At 41.8% G+C, this 11,944-nt stretch overlaps 1 protein-coding gene across 1 annotated transcript in view; it reads right to left on the bottom strand.

Moving 5' to 3' along the window:
• Window positions 1-633: 633 nt before the first annotated feature.
• msantd4 (Myb/SANT-like DNA-binding domain containing 4 with coiled-coils) overlaps window positions 634-11,944 on the bottom strand; it is a 60,190-nt gene continuing 48,879 nt past the window's right edge. The window contains exons 2-3 of the mRNA XM_072577492.1: window positions 8,121-8,589; window positions 634-5,608 (exon numbers count right to left, since the gene is read on the bottom strand). Of these exons, the coding sequence (XP_072433593.1) occupies window positions 5,009-5,608; window positions 8,121-8,588 (1,068 nt within the window). The 5' untranslated portion in view covers window position 8,589 and the 3' untranslated portion in view covers window positions 634-5,008. The remainder of the gene's footprint in view (window positions 5,609-8,120; window positions 8,590-11,944) is intronic.

The following is an 11,944-nucleotide window of genomic DNA, read 5'->3' as shown; positions in this document are numbered from 1 at the left end:
TTTTCCAGCAACACATTTTTAAGCTCTTCCCTCTCTCACATTCTTACCTGTTATCCTCTTCATCTCTCTTCCTCACCCATCTCCCTTACTCTCTTTATGGAGATAATCCATGGAGCTTTGCACTCCAAAGTTTTCCATCAGTCCTATTATCCTACCAGCAAACATTTAATGTTAAAAGTGGCCACGTTATTCTTTCCACCGAGACTTAAATGCAATTTGGTAAAAGTTGATTTTTAAAAGAAAAATAATATAAAAGAAAAATTAGTTGGGGCAACCCAGCAGTCTATCATCCCCCACCCCACCTCACTGTCATTGTCCGACTTCCAGTTCTCCACCATCTGCCTATCATTGCCTGTTCCTCATTGTGAAACTCTCATCTCCTTCTCCTCCCAGAGTCCCCCGAATACCTCTCATTTATTCCTAGATCAAGGCCCCAGACTCATTGCCGCAGCTCCAGGCCTTGGCTTGCTTCCAGTCACAGACTAGTTCTCTCCCATATTTGCTGTTGATAGGCTCACCAATAGTTCTGTACAGAATACACTGGTGCAAAAGGACCTCTATATAAAATGAGCAATTTATTCACTCTAAAGAAGTAAAATACATTTTCAAAGTTGTTTTTCAGAAAATGCCAGTTTTATTTTTGGTCAGCAAGACAATAGGAGCATTATCCTCCACATAAATGTCCAACTGTTGGAATACAATCTTCAGGAAAACATGAAACAGAAGTAACTAAGAAACTGAACAGATGCCATAGTCAGAAAACAAACATCTGAATAAATCAATAGCAGTGACAAAAATATCAAACTTTTGTTCTTGTAAAGCCAAGCATTGATACTCATCCAGTCAGTGGCTAAATAAATCAAATTATTTGGTGTGAGATGTACCAGTAATCTGTTGAAGTTACTTTACTGCACATTTTACATATCGATAGAGCGTACACATTAATCCTCTATCAAGCATTCACTGTAACTTTTTCCTAAGTTTTTCTACGCCTCCCCTGGAACTATTTCTTCAGATACAAGAAGTCATCCAGTACTTCAGTCAGTGCATATCTAAGATTATTTTTTTGATTGAGTCCAGTTAGTGAGTAATGGCAAAGTATTTTCAACTTGAAGGTACTACAATTGAGTCCACTTAAAGTTGAGATGGACATGTTCCAGCAGGGGAGACAGATAGTAATTGGAACAGAACTATGACTGTTTCCTGTCATAAACATTGGAATTAAGAAGCCGACATAGTAGCACTGCTGTTAATCTAGTACACATTATTTAACATTCTAGAATATTAATTGAAGACAGCTTTCTCAGTTCAAATATTGCTAAGTGTGCTACAATTTTTTTCTTTCCGTACAAGTATTACCCCATGAGGGGCAAAACAGTTGTTCCATCCATGAGGCCACTAATGTCCAAACTGTGTTTGTTCTGGAGCCATATGGGTGCACACCATTAATCTTTGGAAACATATCTGAAGTTTAAATGGATGGTCTTCATTAATCTGCTTATAGCTCAGGATCGTACCAATTGACCTTGGATTATTTGTCAATAAGGCAACAGTATCATGAAGAGCCCTTTCCAAACCTACAGACCCACACAATCCAAACAAGTTAAACTGATAAATAACAAAAACAACTGCATTGCCTAGGATTCAAGAATTGGACTGCTCAGGATCACAATGCGCTTACATAATTATAAGATAAAAATCCATATTCAGCAATCTGAGTAGAATTCTTTCTCCAAATTGTCTTTCTTCATCTCCTAGAGATATGAACTCATATTAAAGTCCACAGACAATGGCTGCACCCAATTCTTCACTAGCACAGTCATTTTCCAACTGAGTGTGTAGGAAAGCATAGGCTGTTGGGTGACTGGGGAGTGAATGACTCCAAATCTATGCTCAGGTGACTGTTATACATGCACTAGTTTGAATTCTAGCAAACTTCCTTTCTTTTTCAATCTAGAAACACAAAGATCACTTGAAGTGTCGCAGTTGCTGCCACAGTTGAAATAAGTTAACCATACACATGGCTTTAACCTGAAACTGTTCTGATTTATATGGCTCAGTTCCCCTTATTGCAAATTTCATTAATAACTACCTGATAACGTTGGGTTTAAACAGTTTCTCTGAAAAGTCTATTGTGTATAATATTAGTAAATATTTATACATTTAAAAAACTATTTTAGACCGCCCTAAATATTTTGAATACTATTCCTCCTAATAATTTATGACTAAAGAAAAGCATTTATCCTTAAAAGTAACCATTATATTTTTCTAAATTACTCATTTGGATCAGAAAGTAGAAATGCTTTTGACCATAAAACTTCCTTTAATTCACATTATTCCTAAAACTATATGTACACAATATCAATATGCTGTAATTGGGTTATTTGTTTCTTTTTCCTACAGTTGGAGGTTGATACTGGACTAAAACTGCTTATTCCAACATTATCAAAAAAGATTATAGAATTTCAATAATCTAGAGATATATCATAGACAGCACAGTGCTCAGTGGTTAGCACTGCTGCCTCACAGCACCAGGGACATGGGTTTGATTCAAGCCTCGGGAATCTGTCTGTATGGAGTTTGCACATTCTCCCAGTGTCTATATGGGTTTCCTCCTGGTGCTCTGGTTTCATCCCACAGTCCAAAGATGTGCTGGTTAGGTGAATTGGCCATGCTAAATTGCAGAGTGTTCAGGGATGTGTGGGCTAGGTACATTAGTCAGGGGAAATGTAGAGTAATAGGTGCAGGGGAATGGGTCTATGTAGGATACTCTTCGGAAGATCGGTGTGGACTTGTTGAGCCAAATGACCTGTTTCCACACTGTAGGGATTCTATGATTCACCTGTGATGATCTGTAAGGTGTAGACTTTATCTTCACCAAGTATACTTGAAAGTATACATCCTAACTGAAAACCCTACCCAAGTAGTTACAGAAAAATCAGTAAATTAATCAGTAAATAACCAGCAGCTATTTACTGTACTTAGTCCAGTACTTGAAAATACTAAATCAAGAAATTTCTTCCCATTAAGTTCAAAAGCTGAATAGTGTAGCAGATTGAAATGTATACAGGTGAAATATAACAGAAGGAACTTGTTAATAATCAGCCCTCAATTTACCAAAAGCGCAGTGTAATTTTTCAAATAGTATCCACAGATCTTTCACCCAATCTTCTATCTTTTATATTGTGCAAATATACTGCATTAAAATTTACTGCACACTAACAAAGGAGTACTTGGTTACTGAAGTGAGATCATCGTAGTACTGCAAACTAATATCTAGACACAAATTCTTTTCAGCTAAAAGTTAAATGTAAACAAAATTAACCATCAAAGCTAGAGGTAGAGGTTGTGTATGCTAGTTCTGACATGGCGGTTGTATAAAATACAACATGCTTTCCAATGGAAGGGACTGGAGAGTAGTCAGAGTACAAACTCCAGCCAAATCTTCTCTCCCGGATCCACAGGAACTGAAGCATTTGTAGTTTCCCTGTGGTTTCTCATGTGAAATCAGCAAATTGTAGTCTTTTAAGTATATTGTTCAAATACTCAACAAATTAACTCAATGATTACTCAGACATTTTTACATTTTTCATTAAACAGCTTAAAATTGCTTGTCAATCACAGTTGTTAAAAAAAAGTGTAAAAAGGCTACTGTTGGATTTTGTAACACCAGGCATTCAAAATAAAAATGTTCAATCTCAATTGGATTTTCTGTTTCTTTCATTGCTGCTGTTGCACCCTAGTGACAAGAACCAGCTAATACAGTGGGCTATTACAATCCCTTTTCATTTCTGTGTTCAAGGCTTGAATGTAATTAGTGCTGATCAGATAGAAATCTTTGTAAAAGTAGTCACTTCTTCAGTAAAAGTGTTATTTGCAAAGTAATAAGTATGATCAAAGTTTTTTTATACATATGTTAACAGTACAGAACCTTATCGGCTACTAGGAGTCATGCAGTCAATACCTCCAAGGTGAAGTTTCAGGCATCAACTCAAAACCTGGATGCACCAATGGTACAATAAGAGGATTATTGAGAGTTTTAACCTGAAAATTATTATCAAAAAGATTATTGCACAACTTGCAAATTATTAGTGTACAATCAACTTGCAAGGAGTTCTGTGGTGCAGTGAGTGGCACCCTATCTTTGAGCCAGGAGTACAAGTCTCATCCAGGAGTTCATGGCCAAAGAAGGTGCATTCATAACACAGCCAGATTTTAGTATCAGCCTGTAAAATTTTTCCAGCATTTACCAATGTGCTGAGTGGGTGAGATTTGTGGCCAAGCAGGCGATGGAAAGAAATTTGGAGCTTCCAGGATCACTATTAATGGCTCCGGACTACGCTATACAGGTAAAAGTGCGTAATGCTGCAGCAACTTAAAATCTTTGGCTGGCTGGATGGCTCAAATGACTAATGGACAGTGTGGATCAGATTGGTGCCAACTACACAGTATTTGATCCTCAGTTCCTCTGGGATGGATGCTTCCATGCTTTAACCATGATGGCGCTTGCAGCATGCGAGTCAGACCTGCTTATGGGCAGAGAACTAAAAAAAGGAAAATAAACCACTTTTAATAGAGTTGTTAATGTTAAGCCAATTTCTTTTTACCTCAGCAGAATCTTTGACAGATTAGTTATTAGAAAATACTGTTCATTTGGCTAAAACAAGTCTTTTCATTAAACACAAATTCTTGTAACAGTTCAATCTAAACACCATCAAAATTAACATCTTTTATCTTGCACAGCAGACTTACTTTAAATAATTTGAATTTCAAAGGGAAAATCTAATATTAGAAGTAAGATGTTTGTATGTCTGCAAAGGTTGACAAAAGCTCAAGGTAAAATTTGCAACCAAATTTGAGAAAACTTGGTATTTGCACGGATTAAAAAATATAAGTTGCATTCATACATTGTGGGAAAGTAATAATGTCTGATAAATTTTCAAAGTAAGGACAACATAGTTTAGATTAGTCTGAGTTTTAAAAATAAGATATGATTCATTACATGGTATCATTGTTTTTGGCAATCTTTTTGTAACTGCAACCGTTCTCTTTCAAGTTGCAGTCGTTCTTTCTCTATCTGCAGCTTTTCAGACTCAATATTTAAGAACTGCAGTCTTTCCTTCTTCAAATGCAAACGCTCTTTTTCCAATTTCAACTTTTCTGCTTCAATATCCACTGATGTTAAGTTTGTTTTTTCAGTCAATAAGTCAAGTTCCTTCTCTGGTGATAACTTTCGGACCTGCAAGGTCAATAGCTTCAATTTCTCTCTCTTGATGTGCAAGCGTTCTCTCTCCAGCTGCAAGCGCTCTTTCTCCAGCTGCAGGCGCTCATTTTCAATGTCCAAGTAACGCAGCTTTTCTTTTTCAATAAGCAAGCGCTCTTTTTCCACCTGTAGTCTTTCAGATTCAAGGGCTACACGTTGTTTCTCCAACTCTAAACGCTGTTTCTCTACAAAGAAGAGTGCACGTGAACTGCAATTCTTCACTGCAGGTTGATCAGAGCTTGAAGAACATCCTTCTGCCTCTGAATAATTGTCAACTACTTCTCGTGGTCGAACAGTAGGAAATGGGCTTGTGAATGCATTGGGTTCTTCTGCCAGATTTCTAAACTGTTGAAACAAAAAAAACCAAATATGCTAGCAAGTTCCCATGTCATTGCAGAGAGTCAAACATTGCACATTCCAAAACTGGGCTGTGAAAGTGTAAAAGGCATGTGTATCACTGTGAAAATTAAGGAATGAATATTTGAGAGACATTTCCAAAAGGCAGCAAAGCTTTTTCTGATTGATACCTTAAATGCATAGTTTACTTTGTTGCTTACCGATTTATAAATTTTTAAGTTCCTAAATAAATCATCGTACTGAATATAGGAAAGCAGCTCTTTACTAACCATCTCTTCGGTGCAAGCGTTTTTACAGCAAAGGTAAGAGAGATATAAATGGACATGTTTACCTTAGTTGCCTCCTTCCTTCTTGAAAAGGTATCGCTGCAATGCGACATTGTGAAACTTGAAAGAGTTCAGAAAAGATTTACAAGGATATTGCCAGGGTTGGAGGGTTTGAGCCGAAGGGAGAGGCTCAACAGGCTGGGGCTGTTTTCCCTGGAGCTTCGGAGGCTGAGGGGTGACCTTAGAGACGCTTATAAAATCGTGAGAGGCATGGATAGGATGAATATTTAAAGTCTTTTGCCCAGGGGAGGAGAGTCCAAAACAAGAGGGCAAAGGTTAAAGGTTAGAGGGAAAGATTTAAAAGGGAACTATGGGGTAACTTATTACACAGAGGGTGGTGCATGAATGGAACAAGCTGCCAGAGGAGGTGGTCCAGACTGGTACAATTACCACATTTAAAAAGCATCTGGATGGGTCCACAAATAAGAAGGGTTGAGAGGGATATAAGCCAAATGCCCGCCCATTTAGTATATCTGGTTGGCATGGATGCATTGAACTGAAGGCACTGTTTTTGTCCTATACATTTCTATGACTGTAAGTACAGATTCTGTGAATAAGATAATCTGAATCACAACTTTTTATTTCAAATTTTCCCCAACTTGAATAATGGCATAATGCTACCACAAGTTCTATCTGGTTTCCTTAAAAAAACAAGCATTGATTTTGACTTCTCGTCATAATAAATAAACAACATTTAGAATTGATTGCAAACTATAAAAATCTCACATTGACATTTGACATTGTTTAAAGCTTTATTGATCGCACATGCTTTATATTTGGAGAAGAGATCCATATATCCCCTCTTTGCAGCTAGTTTGCAGTTAAATTTTGTAAAGGGCAGACAAATAAAGACAAAGTACCACACACACAGGGTATCTCAAATAAAAACAAAATGTATTTTTGGACACAAAGCATTAACTTTGTTTCTGTTTCCACACATGCTGCTAGGCCTGCTGAATATTTCTTGTAAAGGGCAGGTTGGGTCTTCTCCTGGAGCTAATAGTCTCAGACTAATAAACTGATATATTAATTGTTCATCCAAAGTTTAGGTACTGCAAGTACAAAGTCCATTTCATACTCACATATATTGGTTGCTATTACCCCAATGTACACAATTTAAAAATGTTATCCTCATAGTGAAAATCTTCCTTGACCTTATGTCTGTCATTTCCACTAATTCAGCGCTGCTGCCTTAACTAATTTCTCTAGCCCTAATTTTTTTTTATGCATTGATTCCATGTATTTAGGAACACAGGCCAGTACTAGGCCATTCAGTCCCTCAAGTCTATTCCATTGTTATTAGATCATGTTTGATCTGTGTCACAAGTACATTTGGCTCCTTTGTTTCACAATCCTGGATATTATCAATAAAAATCTGGTGCTTTTCAGCCATCAAAGTTTTAATTGACGCAGACATCCACTTCCTACAGGGAGGGTAAATTCCAGACATCCACTAAATGGCCTAAATCTAGGTTAAGATTGTATTCCTTTTGTTCTGGATTTTCCAGCAGGGAAATAGTATCTACCATTTTGAATAATTTTGTTACTTTAAGTTGCTCACTTAGATTGCCCCTCAATCTCAAAAACTAAAGGGAGTAAACACCAAGTTTATGCAACCAGTATTTGGACATATTATAGAACTACCTCCCTAAATCTTCCATCCTTCTTTTATCAAGCTGTTGAAAATCTATTTGCTGATTAAAATGTTAGTTAGTCCTCCTATTACCTCCTTCATTGGCTACACATCCATTTGCTCTCAACAAATGCAAATATTTATTACAAGTGATTCCAATTGTAAAGCTAATGTGAAGATCGCTGACTGGGAGGTTTCCTCTCCACAGGTGATAGATCTTTCTAAAGGCCTGTAGAAAATTCATCAAATGTGCAAGAATGCTAGGAATATATAACTGAAAGAGGCAACGTCTAAGTTTATGACTTGCTGGTCAACACTGACACATTTCCATCCTGCTGGGAAATACAGTGAGCTCAGGACTGAAGTCTGACTTCCATGCTCATTAATTAATGCAATATGAATTACAATCATATCTTTGTATCATTCAACTTACTACAAATGATTCTTCTCAAAAATACTGAAGAGGGTGCATATTTGCTAGAAAACTAACCATCTTCACCTGCCCTCTTAGATCATTCTCAAAAAGTTAATGAGAGCAAACCTCTGTATGTTGCAGTCCCAGTTCTTCCTCCTCTTCTTCCACGTGATCATCACCATCTTCCACTTTAACTACACAAAGAGGTCTACTGGGTTCATCAATCAAGAATGAATCATCAAACTTACAGGATGTTTCACCATTGATGGTATTGTGATTAAAACCGTGTATTGAAGTGGGACTACAGTCAGTCATCATGGCTTCCATCCTATCCAAACATTCCCCTCTTTTCTTCAAGTAGCACTTTAAGTCAGTGTATTTCTTCTTCACCTCATATGCAGTGCGCTGTTCACCACCACTTGCAGCACTGACTTTTTCTGCTATCTCCTTCCAAGCCATCCATTTTAACTCATTGGTTATTGCATCATGCTGTTGGGTATAAATTATATCTCTTCTGTCCTCCACTTCCTTCAACAAGGTTTCAGTTTCTTTCATTGTAAAATTGCTTTTCCTCTTTCTCTTGAACTGTTTCATTCTAAAAAACATATTTTTAAAAATACATGATTTTGTCACAGATATTAATTTTTATTTAAATTGTTAAATCTCCATATATAGGACAAGGACAGTTGTAGAAGGGAAAAAATCTTATAGACTTGGTAAACAAGTTTTGCAAAATGCTAACCAACTTTTCGGAACCATAGACAGGAGTAAGATTTTTCCAGCTCCCTGCTGCAATCCTGTGTCTTGAGCTAGGAAAGCATTAACTTCTCTGGGTGTCATCTCAAACAGAGCGAGGAAGTGGATAAATAGGTCATCTGACCTGAACCTGAGCTTATTTCCAGAACCGAATCTACGTTTTGCATCCCAATTTATTTCTCCAATACATTTTTATAATAAAGGACAGGAAATTGAAAACTGGTCCAAACAGTCTATCTGATACTCTTGCTGTGTGACTTCTGCATATCACCCCACCATTCACTTCTGTGCATCAACCCCTCCAAAACCATCACCGGCCATGCGCTCACTTGCATTAAGGCCCTCTCCAAGTCCCTGATCCTCCAACACATTTATTTCAAGTATTCCATGAGTTTTCCCCGGCCTATCTTAATGATCCTGCACGCACACTCCCCAGAGTTAGCACGGCTTCGTATCTCTTCCTGTTGATGTTCCACCATTGCAGCAAAGCATTCATTCAGCTATTATCTTACCCGTGTTTTTGTCTCATGGGTAAAAATAAAGATTTTGAAAGCAGTGCTTTTTGAAAGCACTAAGCTGCTTGATTATGTTAAGACTAAATTTCCAGTCGTATGTTGAGTTCTTTGTCTAAAACCATGGAGTAAAAGTCCACCCTCAAGTACAAGGGTGACATTTTGCAGATTTTCTTCGCCAACATATCAGGCTTAGGGATGTCTCATACAAGTCATGGAGAGGGCACACTGCCTGGATTCAGCAGGAAATGGGAAAACTGCCGGGATTCAGCAGGGAATGGGGACATTGTTGGAATTCAGCAGAGAGAGGGCACACTGCCCGGGATTTAGCAGGAAGAGGGCACACTGCCCAGGATTCAGCAGGGAGAGGGCATGTGGTCCGGGATTTGGCAGGAAGAGGGCACACTGCCCAGGATTCAGGAGGGAGAGGGCATGTGGTCCGGGATTCGGCAGGAAGTGGGCACGCGGTCTGGGATTCAGCAGGAAGTGGGCACACTGCCCGGGATTCAGCAGGAAGAGGGCACACTGCTCTGATTCAGCAGGGAGAGGGCACATTGCTGGGATTCGGCAGGGAGAGGGCACACTGCCCGCGATTGAGCAGGGAGCCGGCACACTGCCCGAAATTCGTCCAGAAATGGGCATACACCCGGGATTCGGCAGGCAGAAGGAAAACTGCCCAGGATTCAGCAGGAAGAGGACACACTGCCAGGAATTCAGCAGGAAGAGGGCATACTACCTGGGATTCAGCAGGAAGTGGGCACACTGCCCGGGATTCAGCAGGAAGAGGGCACACTGCTCTGATTCAGCAGGGAGAGGGCACATTGCTGGGATTCGGCAGGGAGAGGGCACACTGCCCGCGATTGAGCAGGGAGACGGCACACTGCCCGAAATTCGTCCAGAAATGGGCATACACCCGGGATTCGGCAGGCAGAAGGAAAACTGCCCAGGATTCAGCAGGAAGAGGACACACTGCCAGGAATTCAGCAGGAAGAGGGCATACTACCTGGGATTCAGCAGGAAGGGGACACACTGCGCTGATTCAGCAGAGAGAGGGCACATTGCTGGGATTTGGCAGGAAGAGGGCATACTGCCTGGGATTCTGCAGGGAACAGACACACTGTCCGGGAATAGGCAGGAAGAGGCAACATTGCTGGGATTCAGCATGGAGAGGGGAAACTTCCCAGGATTCAGCAGGAAGATAGCACACTGCCAGGGATTGAGCCGGGAGAGTGCACACTGCCTGGGATATGTCTGGGAATGGGCACACTGCCCAGGATTCAGCAGGGAGAGTGCACACTGCCTGGGATTCGTCCGGGAATGGGCACGCAGCCCGGTATACAATAGGGAGAGGGCAGACTGCCCGGGATACAGCAGGAAGAGGGCACATTATTCCCTGGGATACAGCGGGAAGGAGGCACACTGCCCAGGATTCGGCAGGGAGAGGGCACACTGCCCGGAATTGAGCAGGAAGAGGGCACACTGCTGGGATACAGCAGGAAGGGGGCACACTGCCCAATATTCTGCAGGAAGTGGGCACACTGCCCAATATTCTGCAGGAAGTGGGCACACTGCCCAAGATTTGGCAGGAAGAGGACACACTGCCTGGGATTCACCTGGAAGATGGCACACTGCCCGGGATTCGGCAGGAAGAGGGCACACTGCGCGGGATTTGGCAGGGAGAGGGCACATTTCCTGGGATTTAACAGGGAGAGGGGACACTGTTCAGGATTCAGCAGGGAGAGGGCACAGTGCTGGAGATTCAGCAGCGAGAGGGCACATTTCCCGGGATTTAGCAGGGATAGGGGATGCTGCTCAGGATTCAGCAGGAGGACACACTGCCTGGGATTCAGTAGGGAGGGAGCACATTGCTAGGATTCAGAAAGAGGGTACACTGCCTGGGATTCATCAGGGAGAGGGCACATTGCCCTAGATTTGGCAGCAATTGGGCACACTGCCCCAGTTTCAGAAGGAAGAGGGCACATTCCTCGGGTTTCTGCAGGAATGGGCACGCTGCCCGGGATTCAGCAGGGAGGGGGGGACTGCCGGGGGATACAGCAGGGAGAGGGTACACTGCCCAGGAATCAGCAGGGAGAGGACACACTGCCCGAGATTCGTCCGGGAATGGGCACAATGCCCGGGACTCATCCGGGAATGGGCACAATGCCCGGGATTCAACAGGAAGGGGGCACACTTCCTGGAATTCAGCAGGGAGAGGGCACACTGCCCGGGATTTAGCAGGAAGAGGGCACACTGCCCAGGATTCAGCAGGGAGAGGGCATGCGGTCCGGGATTTGGCAGGAAGAGGGCACACTGCCCAGGATTCAGGAGGGAGAGGGCATGTGGTCCGGGATTCGGCAGGAAGTGGGCACGCGGTCTGGGATTCAGCAGGAAGTGGGCACACTGCCCGGGATTCAGCAGGAAGAGGGCACACTGCTCTGATTCAGCAGGGAGAGGGCACATTGCTGGGATTCGGCAGGGAGAGGGCACACTGCCCGCGATTGAGCAGGGAGATGGCACACTGCCCGAAATTCGTCCAGAAATGGGCATACATCCAGGATTCGGCAGGCAGAAGGAAAACTGCCCAGGATTCAGCAGGAAGAGGACACACTGCCAGGAATTCAGCAGGAAGAGGGCATACTACCTGGGATTCAGCAGGAAGTGGGCACACTGCCCGGGATTCAG

The sequence above is a fragment of the Chiloscyllium punctatum genome, chromosome 9 (assembly GCF_047496795.1).
Source record: "Chiloscyllium punctatum isolate Juve2018m chromosome 9, sChiPun1.3, whole genome shotgun sequence".
In the NCBI taxonomy this organism is placed as follows: Eukaryota; Metazoa; Chordata; class Chondrichthyes; order Orectolobiformes; family Hemiscylliidae; genus Chiloscyllium; species Chiloscyllium punctatum.
The sequence above is the reverse complement of the archived record's forward strand: the minus strand, read 5'-3'. Positions and strand labels throughout refer to the sequence as shown.